Below are 21,667 nucleotides of genomic sequence, written 5' to 3' on the forward strand. Positions count from 1 at the left end.
GAAAGCACGATTTGGATCGGGAGGTGAGGTGAACTAACAGACTGTATACATAGACTGAAGCAATTTAAGCAATTAATTAATAATTTATTTCTCAAAGTTTGGCCATGGCTGCATTAGCTTATAGTTTATTTTTTATTCCAAAAGTACTACATGTGTAAAAATGTAAAAAAAAAAAATGTAGCATGTAACGTTTTAATTAGATTCTGCTGAAATGAATGAAATGACTTGAGAAAAAATTTGTTCATTTTGCTGAAAGAGATTCAAAGATCCGAGTCAGTAAAATTATCCGAACTTAACCCATCACTAAGGCTTATATGTTGAACTTTATTCTTGTACAAACACACGCTGTATTAAGCGGTGCAAAAAGTATTACATGACAATAATGTCTCTGAAAAGAGTTACCCTGGTAACTGACTCTGAGTATAAGTTACCTCTCTTTTAGAAACGGGCTTGACTTACTGTACCCTGCTTTCTCGGGTTTGACATACCTCCCATTCTGAAACAGACAACCCAGAGTTTCCCTCATTTCAGGGTTAACATACTCAGAGTTTTCACTTAACCTCCTTTCTTAAACGGGCCCCAGCTGTGATAAAGTATGCAAAAACAGCGTGTGCAAAAACAGCGCAAAAACAGCGCAAGCTTTAGTACCTTTAGTAAAAGGTACTAAAGACGTCGTTACAAAGTCCATCTCACTACAGTGGTTCTAAAATAACTTTATGAATCGGCGACAATAGTTTTTGTGCGCAAAAAAACCCTAAATAACGACTTACATAGTGATGACGATTTCAAAACACGGCCTCATGAAGCTTCGAAGCGTTATGAATCAGTGAGTCGAATCAGCGGTTTGAATCGCCAAATTTCAGCAGTTTGGCGGTTTGACACGCGATCCGAATCATCATTCGGCTCACTGATTCATAACGCTTCAAAGCTTCATGAGGCCGTGTTTTGAAATCATCATCACTATATAAGTCGTTATTTAGGGGGTTTTTTGCGCACAAAAACTATTGTCGCCGATTCATAAAGTTATTTTAGAACCACTGTAGTGAGATGGACTTTGTAAAGACGTCTTTAGAACCTTTTAAGGGTCTTGAGTTTTTTATTTTTAAAGGATGTAATGCTTTTTTAAATACTGACCACTGCAGACCGGGAACACCCTACAAGAGCTGCAGTTTTGGAGATGCTCTGACCCAGTCGTCTAGCCATCACAATTTGGTCCTTGTCAAACTCACTCAAATCCTTATGCTTGCCCATTTTTCCTGCTTCTAACTCATCCACTTTGAGGACAAAATGTTCACTTCCTGCCTAATATATCCCACCCACTAACAGGTGCCGTGATGAAGAGATAATCAGTGTAATTCACTTCACCTGTAAGTGGTCATAATGTTATGCCTGATCTGTGTAGTTAACGAATACTTTAATGACTGGTAGTTGACATGTAGTTGCAAAGTTACTTATAGTTAGTAGAATGTCTAAAGTGGACTATCGAAAGTGTTACCCAAAGATGAAATGAAGAAAAAAAAATGGACAGAACAACATTACGATTATATTTTACAGTATGATTAGAGAAGGACAAAGTTTGAGGTGGTTTGTGTGAACTGTTTAATTGTAAGATCTGTAAGAAATGCTCAACAAGCCAGACTGATAACTGATAAATGCAGCCTTGTTGAATTTTTTTTTTCATAATCAAATTCAAACTTTTCCAAAAAAATAAATACATTTAATTTTAGGGTTTGCTGTGCTATCCAAGCAATTGCCATTGAGATTCGCTCGACCATTCTGGGTAGAATGGTGCATTAGGACAAAATATTGCCCCAGTGAATATTACCTCAATAAAGTATTTGTAATTGAGACAAATTTCCTGTTTTGTCACGGCCACAGGGGTGTTTTTAGTTCTTCCATTTAAATAGCTGCATTTAGACCTGTTGTTGTCTCCTGCTTCCTTGGCTTTGTGTGACAGTCACAGGTTTTTATGATATAATGAGAAGGTCAGAGTTTTTCATTACTTCAGTTTTATTAACATCTATATTAATAAACTCATTCACACATACATTTCTGCCATAATGGTTACACAAGAAAAAGCAAGAACTGAAATGACCCAGTTTAAAAATGGACTACAGACATTTTTTATATTGTAACTGTCAGTTGTAACAGTTTTTCAGTTGTCAGGGCCTCATTTCTCAAACAACAATGGATCTTAGCTCATCTTACATCTGTCTTTATTTAAACTCATTCATGAAATACATTCATGATGCAAAATCAATGTACCAACTGAAAAATTACATCAAATCTGTGGAACTAAGCTGAAGAACTTTTTCAGACTCGCCCTGGAGTTCCATCCTCTCTCCTTTGCGAACCTGAACACACTCCCAAAGAGATCAGGGAATGAATCCATCAGGTTGATGCTCTCTGCATCCTCTGGACTATGTAGAGAAAATAGACACCAAAAAACATGGTCTGACACACAATACTTCTAAATTATTGAACAAATACTGTGCATCAAGTTAGATGTAACTCACTAATGCTCGTGTAGGTTGCGTATAAATCTCAGCAGGCCCAGTGTGTTCTCAGGATAGCCTTTCTTCTTACCATCCAGTTTCTGGACAAGCTCAGATGGCAGCTGATAAAAGAAATATATTTATTTACAAAAGTAAAATGATTTTTCAAACTAAGATTAAAGCAGGAAAAAAGAACATTCTGAAGACAAATCAAATTCTTTAAGGTGCACTGTGTAAATTTTAGCGGCATCTAGCGGTGAGGTTGTGAATTGCAATCACCCACCGCTCACCCCTCCCTTTTGAAGCACATTGAGAAGCTAAGTTGGCTGCCACAGGACAAAGATATCGTCGTCTGAGACAGCCAGAGTAGCTAGCGCTCTGAAGAGCAGTTTGTTCCAGTAGGGCTACTGTAGAAGCATTACGGCGCAAAATGGTGACTTCACTGTAAGGGGAACTGTGGTGTATGTAGATAGAAATGGCTCATTCTAAGGTAATAAACACACACCAGTTCTTTATGTAAGGTCTTTATAAACCACTGAAAGCATAGTTATTATATTGCATTTCTGTCAATAGATCCTCATAAATACTACACACTGCACCTTTAAGATGTTACTATTTTCATTTATATTTATATTTACATATTTGTATAAATATGTTTTAATATTTCTGCACTGAAGTTAGACTCACTTTAGTTTTCCATTCAGAAAAGCTTTTCCCCTCAGTGTATTTTTCAATTGCTTGAATGAGCTCCTCATCAACATCACGACAGTTCTCGGTCTCTTTCTGGTTCCCCATTTTTTTCAAATACTCCACTCTCCTGACAAGATTTCAAAAACAGTCAAATCTCTTCAGATTATTAAAACAAGTATCTACAGTAGATCAGTGGTGGAATGTAACAAAGTACATATACTTTGTTACTTACTGTGTGGTGTGACAAACTCAGAAAACATTTAATTTTTACTTTACAGGGACTTAAAGTACATTTTTCACCTATCTGTACTTTACTTAAGTAGAATCAATAGTGCATAATTTTTACTTTGATACATTTTGCAGCAATTATTATACTTTCTACTCTACTAAATTGCTACAACGTTCCATTAAATTTTCGTAAAATTTTCTGATTAGTTTCAGGGCTCGACATTAACGCTTGTCCTCTTGTAATGAACTGACGGTTCATGGCTGGTTGCGCTGTTGACAACTTGTTCTCGACTTCCGTGTATGCCTCCACGACGCATGCACGAGAATATGACGTAGCGCCGGCGTTCGGGAATCCATGAAATACACACTTAAGCCCCATTTTGAGCACTACGCCGAGACCTAAAGCACGATCAATGTAGAATCCAACAGCTTAGACACGCGCGTCTTCCTCTGCTCGTAAACAAATCGCTTCTGGGTCATATGTCCGAACGCCGGATCTGCGTCATATTCTCGCGCATGCGTCGTGGAGGCACACACGGAAGTCGAGAACAAGTTGGATAAAGGTGTTATTTTGATTTTTTTTTGCGCACAAAAACTATTGTCGTCGCATCGTAAAATTATTGTAGAGCCACTGTGGTGAAATGGACTTTGTAACGACGTTTTAAGTGCCTTTCATGGATCTTGGAAGTGTCAATGTACTGAATGCAAATGGAGGCCTGTCTGAAGCCTTTCTCAGCCATCAGCTTTCAACTAAAATATCTTCATTTGTGTTCCGAATATGAACGGAGGTCTTACGGGTGTCCAACAACATGAGGGTGAGTAATTAATGACAGAATTTTCATTTTTGGGTGAACTAACCCTTTAAGTAGGGTTGTCATTGTTGTACTTCTACTTTTCCTAAAGTAAATATATCTCTGGGTATTTGTATTTTTACTTAAGTACTGAGATTCAGTACTTCCTCCACCACTGCAGTAGATGCAATTTCTTCTTCATTTAATATAAAATCATATTGCCTTAGTACTATAAGCAGTGCTGTACACCTCTGTCTTGTTTAGACTGATCAATGTCATTGCCAAATCAATGGAGTATTCTACCTTTCATCAGTCCAGAAGAAGGGGTGTGCAAGGGTTTGCTCCACAGTTGGTCGGTTGTTTGGAGTTTTATTGATCATCCACTCAACAAGATCCTTCGCTACATCATCATCCAGATGTTCCAGTGAGAATTTTCCTTCTAGAATGTTGACTTCACAATGTGGACCTTTACCAAATGGATGGTGTCCTCTAGAGAGAATGTAGTACACTAACATCCCAGCAACCTTCAAACAGGTTACAGTGATACAAGTTTAGAATTTTCACAATTTAAATTAACTGTATTTGTAATTGTGTGTGTAAGACAATAATTGCATTTCTAATAATATCTTTTGAATTATATAATTACAATATTTTTAACTTATAAGGAAAGGAGAGACCACCTGAATGTTGGAGCTCCGCTTGTACCCAGTGTTGGCCTCCTCATCTATGGTCTCCTTTGCCTTCCAGCATCTAGTTCCAGCAATGCTTGTTCGTAAAGTCGTTTGGCTTAGGTTCAGTCGACGACTTATGCCAAAATCCGCCAATCTAGCTTTTCCATTTATGTCTATAACAAACAGAAGTTATCAATAGATGGGAGAGAATTTTTTTTAATCATTTTAATTACTCAGGTTTAGCTCCTACCAATCAGAACATTCTGGGGTTTGATGTCCCGATGGAGTATTTTGGTCTGTGGATGGTGTAAAACCTTTAAGCTGCAGAGAACTTCCTTCACCAGCTTCTTCAGAACCAAACTTCTCTCAGTGCTATCATCTGGTAAATGCTCTTGGATATATTCCTCCAATGTGTACTCACAAAGCTGAAGAGCAAGATATCCAAAATGTTCATCTTTAGCAAAGTCCACATATCGCACAATGGAGGGACTATCAAGTTGTGGAAGTAGTAGAAATTCCTTCTCATTTCTGAGGACTTCGTAATAAGACAGATTCATTCGTTTCACAGCCACCTCTGTGCCGTCATCCCTCAAACCTAGAAAAACTTCTGTTCCATCACTTCCTTTAGCGATCCGAAATTCATCACTAGGTACAAGAGTAAACTTTCTCAGCGTATTATTGCTAATATCCATGTTAGCTAGCTTCTCAAGCTTGGGCCGCCAACGATGGCTGGTCTGAACCCACCGTTCTGAGATATTTGGGTTCATAGCAGCCGGTGTGAAAGGCAGCACGCTTGAGTTTGATTCCTCAATGGATTTCACTACAGTGTCTGGATACAGTTCCTCTTTATCTTGCAGCTCAGCTTCTTGTGACCCCACTTCTTGCTGGATTTTCTTCTTCTTCTTCTTCTTCTTCTTCTTCTTTTTCCTACTCTTCGAAGCAGTCTCCTCATGTAAACTATCCCTCGCACCTGATGGATGTTTGAGTGATATGTTCAGGTTTTGTAGCTTTTTGTTTATGGCTTCATCTTCTATCTCTGCAGTGGTAAGTATCCTCTCTGGGACTGAAGACAATCCATACACTGCCACGAGTTCAGGATTTAAGTCATTTATGTAGGCAAAAAAACTATATGTCCACATTCCAATTAGACGTGAATAATCAGAATGTGTGAGAGGCACTAGACTTTTGCATAACTTCTCATAAACTGAATGGTTCAATCTCAGTTTCTGTTCAGACGTCTTCTGCATCATGACATTGAGTATTTTGAGTATTAAAAGAATGACAGTTTCACCATTTGGATTTCCAGATTGCTGGAGACTGTTTGTTAGAATTGGCACAAGCTCACTGAATACCTGAGGAGAGACGCTTTCACTGACACACAAAGCAATTTTTAAGCAGTTCAGTGCAATCGGCCAGTGTTCCCGAGGGATTTTTGGGTAGCGCTTGATGAGTCCCTCAATGTATCTGTCTGCACTCTTTGTATCTTTTAACCACTTGATGGCGCTCTCACGGTACTGCTCTGCACCACGACCAACAACACCAAAGTAGAGCTCAAAATAAATCAAATTAACAAAAGGATCCTCTTGAAAGAAATGTTCCTCAAAGATTTTAATAACTTCTTTCAAATTTTTTGTTTGTACTGCACAAAAAAAAGAGAAAGATATATATACTTTCTCAAACACTTCACCCTGTGAAGATAGTCGACAAATCATTCTCTCCACCTGTTTATCAAGCTCTGGATTCCCCCCATAGTTCCTTCCGGGTGAAGCTCCAGCCTCTATAAGTGCTTTCACAATGTCTTCACTGCCATTAACAACAGCATATTGCAGTGGAGTATACATTTGTATTTCAAGTCCATTTGGGTTAGCTTTTGCTGCAAGTAATCTTTTCACAATACTCAATGGAACTCCAGGTGTTAAACCAGCATAATGTAGAGGGGTTTGTCCATTTGTTGAGTGTTTGTTAGGATCAGCCGACTCTTCAAGTAGATAAGAGCAGATTTGTTCATTTCTGCATAGAACTGATGCTGTCAATGGTGTAACATCATCATTCCAGACTTCAGAAGAGTACAAACCATTAATATCTCTGCCTTTTAATAATTTCCGAAGTCTCTCTGCCTTGTTGTCTATGATGCATTGTATTATAGGGTCTGTTTTTCTAGGTACTGCTGGAACTGGAACTGGAACTGGAACTGCTACTTGGATCTGGAATGCCATGGATCTTCAAATACTCTTTACAATCTGTTGAAAGATGTTAAAAAAATTAAATTAAGGCACTGAGTAGTTACTTCCCAGATAGCATGGTGACATTGATACAATGTTGAGTTTTGATACAAACCATAATTTTGGTTGTGATTGACATTTCAATGTTTAAAGTGTGTTGGGTCAGCATTGAAATTGTGATGAAAGTCAACAGCACACATGGGTGGAGACCAGGGACGTCGTTAGGCCTATTTTAGGGGGGCTGAAGCTACCCCAAAATGTTCCTAAACCCCCCTAAATGATAATAAGAACAACAATAACAATTTGATTTATCAATAACCATATCCTCATTCATATTTTTTCACAGCAACAAATGATATATGTCCAGCTACAAAAAAGTCGGAAGTTGGACAGAAGTACAAAGAGTCGTTGTGCTATCAAGATGATGCTCCGCGGCTTTCAGAGCGTTGCAGACCGGAGCGCTACTGCAAATAACTGCCTGAAGGATTCATCTCGTGACAAGATCCATTATAAGATCCATCCATTCATAAAAAGGTTACCGGGCAACTGACGAGTACGTTTTAGCATATTTTCTCGCACTTGGACTTTGAACCTAGCCTGGCTCCGCCCTCCTACGTACTTCCGCTCAATTTTCATTTTCCTTCAGTACTACGTCTGGGACTGCGGTGTATGCTTAGGTTTTCCCCCGAACAATTTTTTACCGGTCCAATCAGCGAACAGAGGGAGTGGCTGAGAGCGATGACGTTGATGTCGTGCGCTAGTTTGAGTTGTAGTTCAGTAATGGCGACAGTGAAAGATGCGAGTGTGTGGCAGCGCTGACGAATGTCCAGAAGTTAAAACCGGACTGTGGCGAGGTGGACGAGCGAGCGAGATCTGTGTGCGTGATTGAGACACACCGGTCTCGAGTCCTCTCACGAGGGAGCACGGAGGCATATAAGGACGAGCGACACCGGTGAAGGACGAGAGAGGACCAGGCCTGGATTTTAAGTTGTGTTTTGTTATGTTTGTGCGCGGCAGTCGTCCGTGAGGGGCTGCCGCTTTTACTTTCATTTTGTGTTTATTATTTGATTAAAAGTTGTTAAACGTTCGCCGGTTCCCGCCTCCTTCTTCCCTGAACAAACGAACTCCCGTTACACGGAGCAAGAACAATCACTGCTGTACTGCTGATGTTATGGTCCGGGAAAAGTATTTTTCAGCTCGCTCCGTTAGTGGTGAAGGAGTTGCTGAAGCCATCTGTCTCCCACCACCCGCGAAAAAAAACCCCAGGCTGAATTATCGACTGCTTTTGACAAACACCAAGGTCGTGTGGTAATGTAATTGCTGTCCGAATCCACATCTCTGAGTTTTCAAGAATATATCACTTCAAAACTCACTGTTTATATCCTTTATAGACCCTTTCAGAGCACCCTGCGGTTGCGTGAGCTGTAATTTGCATTTCTAGACTTGTATTTCTTTAAATACTGGTTTACAAGAAGTGTTTACAAGAGCAAAATATTTCATCACCGCTCAAAAAATAAAAGAAGAAAAGCACGTAAACATTTGAATTGGGCTGTTATTCACGGCAGCATTTATTCTTATCATACCAAGCATATGACATTTTATTGACAGCATACAATCATGTTATGATTGCACGTGATATGCACCACGAGAGCAGCGCGTTCCGATCACAAAACTCTCCTCTCCACCGTGAATAAATAACAATCCGAATGCAGGACATTTTATCACTGACACTGAGGTGGTGTGGTGTGCTCAGTTAATGTGAGAATCAAAGGCGAACGGCGCGTGACATACGTCACGACCAAACGTTAGTGATTGTTTAGGCAGATCTAGAGTGACTCTTGGCAGATCCAATAGTTTTAAACTTCAACAGAGTACCCACCTTCAAGGAAGTAAACGCTTGTCAATGGAGAGTGGCCAGACTCTATGTACAAATGTACGAGAGTCTGGTAAAACCAGGCTACTTTGAACCCTGGCTAACAAGCGAATAGTGTCCAGCTGATGGCGCCACGAGCTCGTGCAGCGCTAAATCAATCCATTCATATATTAGAAAACTTAACATTTAGCTGTTTATTTAGTAATTGTTTAAGGCCATTTCGTGATTTAAATCATCATAAAATAACATTGCAGGATGGTAATTTATTGTGCTCTTGGGGGGCCCCTGGTGGCCAAGGGGGCCCTAAGCAGCCGCTTAGTTCGCTTATGCCTTGGTCCGGCTCTGGGATATGTCTGTCACGTTTTACTTGTTAACATTTTGGTTTCTTGACTGGTTGTTGACATAAGTGTAGCTCTAGATGTGAGTGCAAAGATTTTGCAAACGCAAGTTACAAATACCCTAGGGGCTAAGCCCCCCCTGTCTTCCAATCCTAGTGACGTCCCTGGTGGAGACAGTGACATTGAACTAACAGTGATTTGTAGTTGATGAGCTACTTCTCAGTATCCTGAATCACTAATACATTTGGGGAATGTAACTGATCTCCATTCAGTTTAGCCTGTTTCCACATATTGTGTTTACTGAGAAAGCGACTGACATGGCTATTTTGTGATATTTAAAGAGATTAAGGTCTACATAAGGTGAATCTGCAGCTTTAAATGGATAGTTCTCCCCAAAATGAAAATTGTCATAATTTACTCACCCTCAAGTTGTTCCGAGCCTGTATGAATGTCTTTCTTCTGCTGAACACAAAAGAAGATTGAAGAAGAAGAGTGAAGAATGTTGGTAACCAGACAGTTAATGGCAGCCATTGACATCCATAGTACTTTTTCCTACTATATAAATCAATGGCTACGGTCAACTGTCTGGTAACCAACATTCATTAAAATATCTTCTTTTGTGTTCAGCAGAAGAAAGACACTCATACAGGTTTGAAACAACTTGAGGGTGAGTAATCAGGGTATCTTGCGTCCATTCCAAATCCGTTTTCAATTAAAAAACAGAAAACGAAAAAACAAATCGTTTTTCTTTTTTTCATTATTTTCAGAAAAACGAAAAACAAGATTTCTGCTTGATTTTTCGTTTTTCATTCAGAGGTAGAAAAATGTATAAACAGTTTGAATATTCGATTTCTACACGTGGGCGGGAATTATACGCCCCTTTCTGCTGATTGGTCAGCCGAAGATCAAACTATTCCGTCATCGGTTCTTCCTCAGTTCGCACAGCAGAATAAAAGTCCTGCGCTGCCACAGCTGTGCGGATTCTTAATGCTTTTATTGCAACTACATTTCATATATTTTTCTCATCAAACAACCAGGCTAACGAATGGCTCAACACAACCCGTACCGGGGCAGAGCCTAGGCAGGGTTTTTTCGTGTAGATATAAATTCACCTCTTTGCATCAGCTGGCAGGATATATGACGGCTGTCATAGCCTACCTTGGTTAAATAAATAATTAAAAATGAATATTTTAAACACTAATACAAAAAGGAAAGAATAATGCGTTGCAACCATACAACCGGAGAAAAACAGATATTAAAAGACATACTCTTTTATTTTATGATATATGCCTGTTTTATTCAAATGGATTATAATTGATATTTCAAAAGGGTGCTTGTGTAGGCTACTGCTACAAATGGTAATATCTTGCCATTTCAGTTTGTTTCTCAAACCCAGTTTACCTTCAGAGCGCTTGGAATATATAGCCTATGGCACGAGTTGCATATATGGATTATGTTACGAGATATTTGCATCTGCTTTTTAAAAAAAGGGGCAAATGCGAGCAGGACATTTTTTTGTGTCTGTGTGTGTTCCGAAAAAAAGAAAGTAATAAGCATAACATAATTTTGTAGGTACCCTATTTCACACAGTTCCAATAAATTTTGATGGGTTAAATAAACGTAATAAACTGCAGATAAACGCACCAGTCAGGCGGGGACATGTTCAGGAAATACGCAGCAGTTATACTTTGAGTTTATTTCATATTGAGTAAATAAATGTCCAATGACCCCCATATAATTAGGCAGTGACAAAGTTAATGTGGGTGAGGATAATTAACACAATGTATAGCCTATAATGCATCCTATGCATTTTGTAATAATACAGCATATTTTATAATTGACCGTAGCCTATTTGCCAGAAAAGTCGCACCGAGTGTAGCCTAATTCACACGCCGGGTCATGTTGAGAGAGAAACACGCGAACGTTGCATTGTAGTAAAATCTGCATTTTATTATTAGTCTACATTCAGAAGTAGCCTAGTTTAAAATACCGGTAAATAAAATACAACATTAACATAGGCCTAATAAACACTATTAACATGGCTATGCGTATTTTACTTCCCCTCGCTGTATGACAAATCCTTAAATTAATGTTATTAAGAAAACAACAAGAATGAAAAATATAAGTAGCCATATAATAAAAAAATATACATAGAAGCCTATATAAAAATAGTCTAGCCTATATATTGTGCCATTTATTACAAACAACATTTAGTTTAAATACCAAGCCTAAATGAAATTATTTGAATAGAAACTGTATCGACGTTGGACTGTATCTTTCAAAAAAAAATGTTCATGTATCGTCGGACATCTTTCATTCGGTCCAAAGTTTCCATATTTGCAATGTAACATGTGTTTATTTACTTGGCCTATTTATGTAAAGAAGGCTTCGTCCAGTCTCATACGCGCATAGGCTAAATCGGTATCTTTACATGCAGAGATAGGTATGAGTTTGGAATAACAGCAAGTACTGACTGGCACAAATTAATTTGTCTGTTGTACAATATTAAGGCTAAGCAGAATAACTTTTTATATGTTTGGTTTTATTTTGATAATGAACAGGCTGCGATGTCCAGTCAGCAATGCCAGAACTGTTATGTGAACGCGCGAGTCTCCGGCGCCATCACTTCATTTTTTCCTCATTGGAAGCAGTAAAATATTTATTTTATTTGTGTACATTTAAAATTACTACAAAATGTTATGCCTTTGTAAAATAAAGAAAACAGGATGCGCTGCTTTAGCGCGTCTTGGTCTCATATGAACATCTCTCTGACGCACACCAGAAACATGAACTAAAATACAGCGAATAGACGCGCCTGCTTTAAAAAGTTAACATTTCGATTATTTGACGTTCAATACGTTATATAAGTCACTTTGGAATAAATCAGAGCATGTTTCGTGATAAAAAACATAACTTTACAGTCAGGAAAATACGGTAGGATAGCCTAGCAAATTATTTCGCGGACCCCCTGACACTTTGCTGGTCTAAAGCCGCTGGTCTACACAGAAGAAAACCCTGCCTAGGCTCTGCCCCGGTACGGGTTGTGTCGAGCCATTCGTTAGTCTGGTTGTTTGATGAGAAAAATATATGAAATGTAGTTGCAATAAAAACATTAAGAATCCGCACAGCTGTGGCAGCGCAGGACTTTTATTCTGCTGTGCGGAACTGAGGAAGAACGTCTCGGTTACGTCTGTAACCCTCGTTCCCTGAAGGAGGGAACGGAGACGCCACGTCGGAGTACCGACGAATAGGAATCTCGCTCGCGAGAGCCAATCTACTTCGAGTGTAACTAAACGAGCCAATGCACATTGGCATGCAATGATTGCACCAGGTGCTCATGCCACGCCGTGCGGGTATAAATGAGACACAGGTGATTGCATCAAATCAGCCTTTTGCTGAGGAGCCGAGTAGGTAGACAGGCACCCCAGCAGGGTACAGAGGACATGGCGACGGGACGTGGCGTCTCCGTTCCCTCCTTCAGGGAACGAGGGTTACATACGTAACCGAGACGTTCCCATTCAGTCGGTCACTCTCGACGCCACGTCGGAGTACCGACGAATAGGAATCCCTACCAAAGCACCATGGCCTTTGCCCCCTTCCAGTGCCCTGTGTGAGCCACCTGAGCTCTCTTACCTGATGAGACGGGGCTCACACTGGGAAGTCCATCACTGCCGTTCCGCAAGACCCGCTCAGTGATTTATTGGATAACACTGGGAAGCGTGCCCTAGTGAAGGGGACGCTGCGGAGCCCACATCGTACCCCGAAGGAGTTATGTGGAGTACAATGCTGAGCCGTAGCCCGCAACAGAGAGAGGGGGCTCAGTCCCATTGACGGGAAGGCTCTCCCAAGGGAAAGACACGGGCTTCCCGTAGGAGCGACCGTGGAAAGATATATGGGATCCCCGTAGGGTCACTCATATAACCCGAGCCCAATACCGGTTCTCAAGGATTCAGCGGCAAGGGGCCTGATGCCAGACGTTCCGCCACGTCCGGCACCGAGGGCGGTGGAGGACTCACAGAGTTTGCTTCTGGAGAATATAAGCACCGTAGCGCAGCAAGCCGACAAGAGACGGGGCCTCTCAGTGCTTCTACCCGTTTGAGGTGAGAACACAGGAGGAGACCGGCTCTACACGTAGGCTATAGAATCTAGCGAACGTGTTGGGTGTCGCCCAGCCCGCAGCTCTACAGATGTCTGACAGCGAGGCGCCACGTGCCAGCGCCCAGGAGGATGCAACACTTCTGGTAGAGTGTGCTCGCACCCTGAGCGGACAGGGCACACCTTGTGCTTGGTAAGCCAAGGTGATGGCATCCACTATCCAGTGGGCCATCCTCTGCTTGGAGACAGCCTTTCCCTTCTGCTGGCCTCCGTGACAGACAAAGAGCTGATCTGAGGTTCTGAAGCTTTGAGTTCTATCCACGTAAACCCGCAGAGCGCGGACGGGACAGAGCAAAGCTAGGGCTGGGTCTGCCTCCTCCGGGGGCATCGCTTGCAGGTTCACCACCTGGTCCCTGAAGGGAGTGGTAGGAACCTTGGGCACATAGCCAGGACGGGGTCTCAACACCACGTGGGTATCACCCAGCCCGAACTCTAGGCACGATTCGTCGACCGAAAATGCCTGCAGGTCCCCTACCCTCTTGATGGAGGCCAATGCAGCCAACAGCAAAGTCTTCATAGAAAGAATCTTTAGCTCTGCTGACTGCAAAGGCTCAAATGGGGCATTCTGAAGTGCTCGGAGCACCAGAGCAAGATCCCAAGAGGGTATGGAGGGAAGGCGAGGAGGATTTAACTGTCTTGCCCCCCTAAGGAACCTGACGACCAGGTCGTGCTTCCCAACCGTCTTACCTTCTACATGGACGTGATAGGCGGATATTGCAGCAACATAAACCTTGAGGGTGGAGGGCGACAGCCTACGCTCCAACCCCTGTTGCAGGAAGGAAAGCACAGACGCGATCGAACATCTTCGGGGGTCTTCTCGGCGAGAAGAACACCACGCGACGAACAGGTTCCACTTCAAGGCGTAAGCCTGTCTTGTAGACGGCGCTCGTGCCGAAGTGATGGTGTTAACTACCTCTTGGGGTAAGTTACCTAGAACCTCCATGTCCCGTCCAGGGGCCAGACATGAAGCTTCCACAGGTCTGGACGCGGGTGCCAAAGGGTGCCCCGTCTCTGAGTCAGAAGGTCCTTCCTCAGAGGAATCGGCCAAGGAGGGGCTGTCGCGAGGAGCATAAGTTCTGGAAACCAGGTCCGGTTGGGCCAGTACGGCCCAGAGATGGAGGAAACTGCTCTTTTATTAAAAATGTGGGTACCGCTGGGGCTGAGCCCAGTGGCGGAACAGAAACAAAACGGAACACAAGATTCTCCTCCCGGCCCTCCTCCGGGGGATGGAGCGGTGCGGTCACCGTCTCCAGAAGAGCAGTCCTCCCCATCTCCGGGTCGCCCGTCTCAGGGCCGCTTGCCCTTGCCCTTGCCCCTGCCTTTGCCACCTCTCTCGGCCTGCTTGCGCCCGGCTCCACGACGTCGCTTGGGTGGAGGCTGCTGCTGCGACGCGGGACCGGAGGCAGACGCAGGCGGCCGCCCTCGGCGACGAGCAGACTGAGGTGCTGCCGGCGGCGGGGTGGAGACAGCAGCTGACCGCCGTGGCAGGATGTGACTGATGGCCTCAGTTTGTTTCTGTGCGGCCGAGAACTGCTGGGCGAAGTTCTGGACCGCGTCGCCGAAGAGGCCGGTCTGGGAGACGGGGGAGTTAAGGAACCTGATCTTGTCGGTCTCCCTCATGTCTGCCAGACACAGCCAGAGATGGCGTTCCTGGAGCACCATAGTGGACATTGCACGACCCACGGCCCGCGCCATAACCTTCGTCGCACGAAGCGCGAGGTCCGTTGCGGTTCTCAGTTCTTGGAGAACTGCGGGATCGTGACCACCCTCGTGCAGGTTCTTCAGTGCCTGGGCCTGATGAACCTGCAACAACGCCATAGCGTGTAAGGCGGAGCCTGCCTCTCCACAAGCCTGGTAGGCCTTTCCGATCAGATCGGACGAGTACCAACAGGCTCGGGAGGGGAGACACGGGTTCCCCCTGGATGTGGAGTTAGGGCACAGTTGCATAGCAATGGCCCGTTCCACGGGAGGAACCTGCGTGTAACCCTTTGCAGGTCCGCCATCGAGGGTGGTGAGGGAGGAGGATCCACTGGGCCGGTTTCGGGCAGTAAAAGGTGCCGTCCATGACCTAGTGAGCTCCTTGTGCACCTCCGGGAAGAAAGGAACCGGGGTGAGGCGCTGAGAACCAGCACGGGCCACCCCGAGAAACCAATCATCCAACCTTGAAAGTTCGGGACACGGTGGAGGGTTCCACACGAGCCTGATCTTCTCGGCGGCCCGGGAAAGCATGGCCATCATCTCTGGATCTGTATCGGGCACAGCGGATCTTCCCGAAGGAGCCCCCTGCGCCGACACGTCATCTCTAGAGAAGTCTGACCCTCCCTCCGATGCAGCGATGGACATCTGATCATCAGGGGGAGCCCCGAAGAATACGAATGGTGCACATCTCGAGGACGGCCCACCACGTTCCAATGACAGCTCTACTGGCTGCGGAGCGCGAGAGGGATGAGGGTTCCCCGGGGGTTGGTTCCCTGGGGGAAGCGCGCTCACCGTAACCCTAAAATCACCCGTGCTACTGCCTGAAGTAACCCTCTGTGGAGGGTTAGATCAAGGCAGAGGCACGGGGACTCCACCCCTTGCGAGATGGAGTCTAGACCGCAACTCCGAGATGGTCATGTTCCCGCAGTGAGAACATGAGTCATCCACCAGCGCTGCCTCAGCGTGCTGAACGCCCAAACACGAGATACAGCGCTGGTGACCATCCCTTGGTGACAGGTAACCACCGCATCCAGAAACACACAGATAGAATGTCATCTTGAAAAAGACGCAAGCTCTATCTGTGTTTGCTCTTTCAGAAGGACGCTCTCCTTGGTGCTGAAGCACGCAGGGGGCGGGGTCGCGGCGACACAGTCAGGGGGTGGGTGCAGCCTGACGTGCGCGCTCTCTCACACGAAGGCGCTCTCTTACCAGCCGTAAGAACGGCTTTTCAGCGCTCTCCACCTAGCGCACCGAACCAGCTGTGAGAACAGCCTTTGTGATTGCTCTAACAAACAACACAGAGAGATGATCCGAAAACCACGCGACCGCTGTTGTGCCGTCACACCAACACCGACTGAAGAGATCGCTTCCGAAAGGCGGCTTCCGTCTTCAGTCAGGACTGCGAAGTAGTGAGTGATATCTGGCGTTACCATCTACCACCCGGCTCCGAAGCAAAAGGTTGATTTGATGCAATCACCTGTGTCTCATTTATACCCGCATAGCGTGGCATGTGCACCTGGTGCAATCATTGCATGCCAATGTGCATTGGCTCGTTTAGTTACACTCGAAGTAGATTGGCTCTCGTGAGCGAGATTCCTATTCGTCGGTACTCCGACGTGGCGTCGAGAGTGACCGACTGAATGGGAACTAACATTCATTCATTGGAATTAGTGTTGACTCATCACTGACTCAACATTGTTTCAATGAAATCTGGGTTATTTTCTTATTTCTTTACATTGATGACAGTGTTCATCTTTACAAAGTTTTTTTAGTCATGGTTTTTGTGTTTAGAGGAAAATCTTTAAATTCCGTCAATATGTTGTCGTGTCATATGCATTAAAGGTAGGGTAGGTAGGATTTGGTTAAAAAACTTTTTTTCCAAATTTGTTTAAACTTTCTTTATATATCAATACATAATTAAAATGTAAGTACTCTGAAAAAGAAAGTATGAAAATTGAGTGTCTGTAGACCTCTCACGACTGTTTTAAAGACAGCTCATTATTTCCATTCACTCCACCTTCTCCCTTCTGGGCTCTTTCCAAAGCCACGCCCCCAAAACACATGAACGCGGCACGCCGACCACGCACAGCTCAGCTGACGCATTAAATATGAATCATAATCTAACTTTATCATTATGAATATAAACAAATAAGATGTCTTTTAGTACTCACTCTCAAGCTAGAATAACGATACTGGTAAAGTTCAAAATACACACACAACACAGTGTCTACGACACACACAGATACAAGAAAAAAACATTGGTATAGTATATAAAAACAAACCAAGGGCCGAAATAAACGTGCAGGTAAAGTTCCAGGTGAACATGGTAAAAGAGTTTAGACAGAGGGTAGTAGCTAAAGCTAACTTAGTTCTAAAAAAAGTTCCTGGATGCGGTGTACTAGCTTTTACACATGCATTTTGTTATCTAAAGTTACATTTTGCGAAATTCAACACGACAGCGATCAACTTGAGCTAAGCATATTGAGTATTTATCATCTCTACTAATGGCTCGCTAGGTGTATAACATTGTAACTTTATGCTAAGTAATGTTATGTTAGCTATATTAGGCAGCTACGTGTGCTAGTGAGACATGCTTCATGAAAACATAAACCAAAAAAATTTATAATCAAAATGAAAGATTACCTGTCCAGCAGAAATACAGCCTCTTGAACTCAAACGGGTGCGCCAGGGTTGCCAGGTTTTCACAACAAAATCTGCCCTCAAAACAAGCCCAAAACAAGCCCAATCGTGTTTCTCCGGTAAAAATCGCGTTTGGGGGGTAAAATATGTGTCTTTTTGGCAGGGCTGCCTGCTAAAATTCGCAAATCCCGGGGCAAAACATCACATAATTGGGGTCGCTTCAACCCGCGGACATGAAAAACAGCCCGCGGCAACAGTGTTGAAGTAGCCCGACTTGGCAACAGTGGGGTGCGCGCATGTGGGCAGATCCTGAGCAAAAGTGGTGGTAGCCATGGTAGCGAGAGAGAGTGACAGGCGCCCAAGCCAATCACTTGATTCGGCCCGAACGAAAATAATGAGCGGTGTTTATTGCAGATTAAAAAGTCTAGAGTCACTCGATTTTTATACTCTCTTTTTCAGAGTACTTAAATTTTAATTATGTATTGACATATAAAGACAGTTTAAACTAATTTGGACAAAAGTGTTTTAGATCATACTTACCTAACCCCACCTTTAATCACAGTAAATTTTCAGATTAATGTGTAAAAAAAACCCTGACTGCATATCAATAACTTTACAGACTAGACTGGGCTGATGTGTAAAACTATACTCAGGCTCACCACATAACCATAACACTATATAAAATATAGGCTAACTCAGGCTAGCTCAACATTAAAGGGTTAGTTCACCCAAAAATGAAAATTCTGTCATTAATTACTCACCCTCATGTCGTTGGACACCCGTAAGACCTCCGTTCATATTCGGAACACAAATGAAGATATTTTAGTTGAAAGCTGATGGCTGAGAACGGCTTCAGACAGGCCTCCATTGGCATTCAGTACATTGACACTTCCAAGATCCATGAAAGGCACTTAAAACGTCGTTACAAAGTCTATCTCACCACAGTGGCTCTACAATAATCATACAATGCGACGACAATAGTTTTTGTGCGCAAAAAAAAATCAAAATAACACCTTTATCCAACTTGTTCTCGACTTCCGTGTATGCCTCCACGACGCATGCGCGAGAATATGACGCAGATCCGGCGTTCGGACATATGACCCAGAAGCGATTTGTTTACGAGCAGAGGAAGACGCGCGTGTCTAAGCTGTTGGATTCTACATTGATCGTGCTTTAGGTCTCGGCGTAGTGCTCAAAATGGGGCTTAAGTGTGTATTTAATCGATTCCCGAACACCGGCGCTACGTCATATTCTCGCGCATGCGTCGTGGAGGCGCACACGGAAGACAAGAACAAGTTGGATAAAGGTGTTATTTTGATTTTTTTTTGCGCACAAAAACTATTGTCGTCGCATTGTATGATTATTGTAGAGCCACTGTGGTGAGATAGACTTTGTAACGACGTTTTAAGTGCCTTTCATGGATCTTGGAAGTGTCAATGTACTGAATGCCAATGGAGGCCTGTGTGAAGCCTTTCTCAGCCATCAGCTTTCAACTAAAATATCTTCATTTGTGTTCCGAATATGAACGGAGGTCTTACGGGTGTCCAACGACATGAGGGTGAGTAATTAATGACAGAATTTTCATTTTTGGGTGAACTAACCCTTTAAGCCTTTTCTTTGAACAAGTAAATCCATTTTTACAAATTAACTTCCATTTTAAATGAACAAATATTGTAAGTGAACAACAATAGCTCAAGTTTAGAAAAACATTTATTATTAAGACTTATTTTATTTCTGCATCTGAGTATAATGAGTTGAGTAGCCTATAACAGCAGAGTCTGCTTGTCATACATTTCTGACAGAAAACGCTGCTGTTTAAAGTGGACACAGAATGTTCTAGGCAACATTAAATGTTTAGGTTAGCTAGCTAACGTTAACGGTCTGAAGTACCTAGCAACAGTATGTTAACGTTAGCTCATCAACAGGTGTAGACCATAGACTGTACAAAAATAAGTAGACAGACATTTTGATTACCCTGACCTGAGCTAATTTACTGAATCAACCAACTCACATCTCCTTTCTTTTTTTTTCATCCATGAAGACATTAAAGTCATCTGTTGCTGGCGTTTCATGACTGCGAATCTGCGATACCGGCTGCTCAGTAGAACTTTCAGTGCGCTTACACTATTTAGAGTGTGCACGAGACGTCCCTGCCTGTACGCGTACGCGCGCATCAACACAGACAGACAGGATGTCTGTTCTGCTCGGTCCTGCTCCTCCGTGACGATGACGGCGCGCGGTTAAAAAAAATAATGACAAACTAATTTGAAAGTGTGTGTGTGTGTGTGTGTGTGTGTGTGTGTGTGTGTGTGTGTGTGTGGGGGGGGGGGGGGGGGGGGGGGGTTGAAAAGTGGGGGGGACATGTCCCCCCTGTCCCCATAGGAAATTACGCCCGTGGCCTATATATTAAAAACTTTAGTAACACATTTTGACTAGCTCATACTTTACCTATGTAGCTATTCATGCATCCCCCACAGTTTGCATGTTTTCATGAGCGGACCGATCTCGAAGAATGGCTACATACATTCGGTGACGGGTCTTAGCCTAACGAAAGATCCTCATTTAAATTATAAATTAACCTTTTGTTATAAAGTTATTGTTTGTACAATACCTTGTAGGCTACAATGCCTCCTGCGTCAATCATAGGCTACAGATGTGAAATGTTAAAATTACAGCTTTCAAATATCATGTTACTATAATTACCTGTTTTATTCCGAGAAATCGCAAAAAACTTCAAAAGAGACAGATCTAGCGGTATTGGCATCAATCGTTGATAACTGATAGTAGGCTGGTATCCGTCAGATATATCCGATCAAAAAAGCGCTAGAGATCTTCCTGGTTTTTACACATTGTATACGTCAACCACACCACGAAAGGGTTGTCTAACCAGCTTCCTGTTAAATATTGTATTAATAATAAAACTAAAGAAACACATTTATAAAAATGTTGCATACCATCTATACCTTGTTAAATCATTCATTTCAAGATACTTTAATATTGATCACTTGTTCCTGTAAAAGTGAGAAAGAGCTGTTGACACTTTATCCAATTATCCAAAGTTTTTGGAGGGATTTGGCAGATTTTATCTTTAATTTAGTGAAGATTAATTATTATTTTACATTAAAGGATATTATTGTTTATTATGAAAACAATGTTAACAAAGATCTTGGACACATTGTAAATCTATTTATATTGCTGGCAAAATTTTATATGCATAAACAAAAGTATGTAAATTCATCCCCAAACTTTAAGGTGTTTATACTGGAATTTGACTCTTTTATGTCTTCTTTGAAATTGTTAAGCAATAAGTCATTAACATGTTTAAAATATTATGATAGAATTTTCAGATCCCTTGCTACCAATTAATGCCACACATTGTTGTGCACTACTGTATGTTATGTTATGCTTTGTTTGTTACCTGTTCCTTCTTCAATAATAATAAAAAAAATCCCTGTATGGTAAATATTACATCCATAAACAGAAATGTGCAAAATGCATACCTAGATCCAATTTATTCTTAAAAGACATGGAATCGCTGAAGAATTCATTAAAGTTAATACAAAATTTAAATAATTAAATTTTGTTAAACTTTATGGAGGAATTCTTTATATTGCAATGTAAAAAAAACAGCTTCCTGTATAATACACTGTCGATGCTACAGTATGGTAAAAAAACAAACAAACAAAAAACAACAACAAGCTTTTGAACATAATGAAAATGAATGCCAACAGCCAATTCAATCCATTTGTCTAATGTTTATTATGGCATAATTTAATTTTTTTTTAAATATAATATCACCTTCATCAGTGATGAAACATCACTGCCTTTCTGAAAGCTAACCATCTTCATTCTTTCAAAACTTTACA

At 42.4% G+C, this 21,667-nt stretch overlaps 1 protein-coding gene across 1 annotated transcript; it reads right to left on the reverse strand.

Moving 5' to 3' along the window:
* Positions 1–1,997: 1,997 nt before the first annotated feature.
* Positions 1,998–20,638, reverse strand: LOC307140919 (uncharacterized protein). The gene is made up of 7 exons (XM_079840722.1): positions 20,505–20,638; positions 5,126–7,115; positions 4,885–5,048; positions 4,508–4,728; positions 3,183–3,312; positions 2,517–2,617; positions 1,998–2,420 (listed from the first exon to the last, which is right to left on the reverse strand). The coding sequence occupies exons 2-7, from the start codon at positions 7,089–7,091 to the stop codon at positions 2,282–2,284; spliced, it is 2,721 nt and encodes a 906-aa protein (XP_079696848.1). The 5' UTR covers positions 7,092–7,115; positions 20,505–20,638; the 3' UTR covers positions 1,998–2,281.
* Between the last annotated feature and the right edge of the window lie 1,029 nt (positions 20,639–21,667).

Source organism: Gobio gobio (genome assembly GCF_949357685.1).
Source record: "Gobio gobio genome assembly, chromosome: 2".
NCBI classification, from domain to species: Eukaryota; Metazoa; Chordata; class Actinopteri; order Cypriniformes; family Gobionidae; genus Gobio; species Gobio gobio.

Bases quoted from the DNA above. Each gene is read 5' to 3' on its own strand.
- LOC307140919 (XM_079840722.1), bottom strand. From the start codon at position 7,091: ATGGCATTCCAGATCCAAGTAGCAGTTCCAGTTCCAGTTCCAGTTCCA. The intron at 3,313-4,507 runs GTAGAATACTCC...AAATCTTGTCAG, and splicing joins TTCTTCTGGACTGATGAAAG to GAGAGTGGAGTATTTGAAAA. The intron at 2,421-2,516 runs GTGAGTTACATC...TTCTCTACATAG, and splicing joins CGCAACCTACACGAGCATTA to TCCAGAGGATGCAGAGAGCA.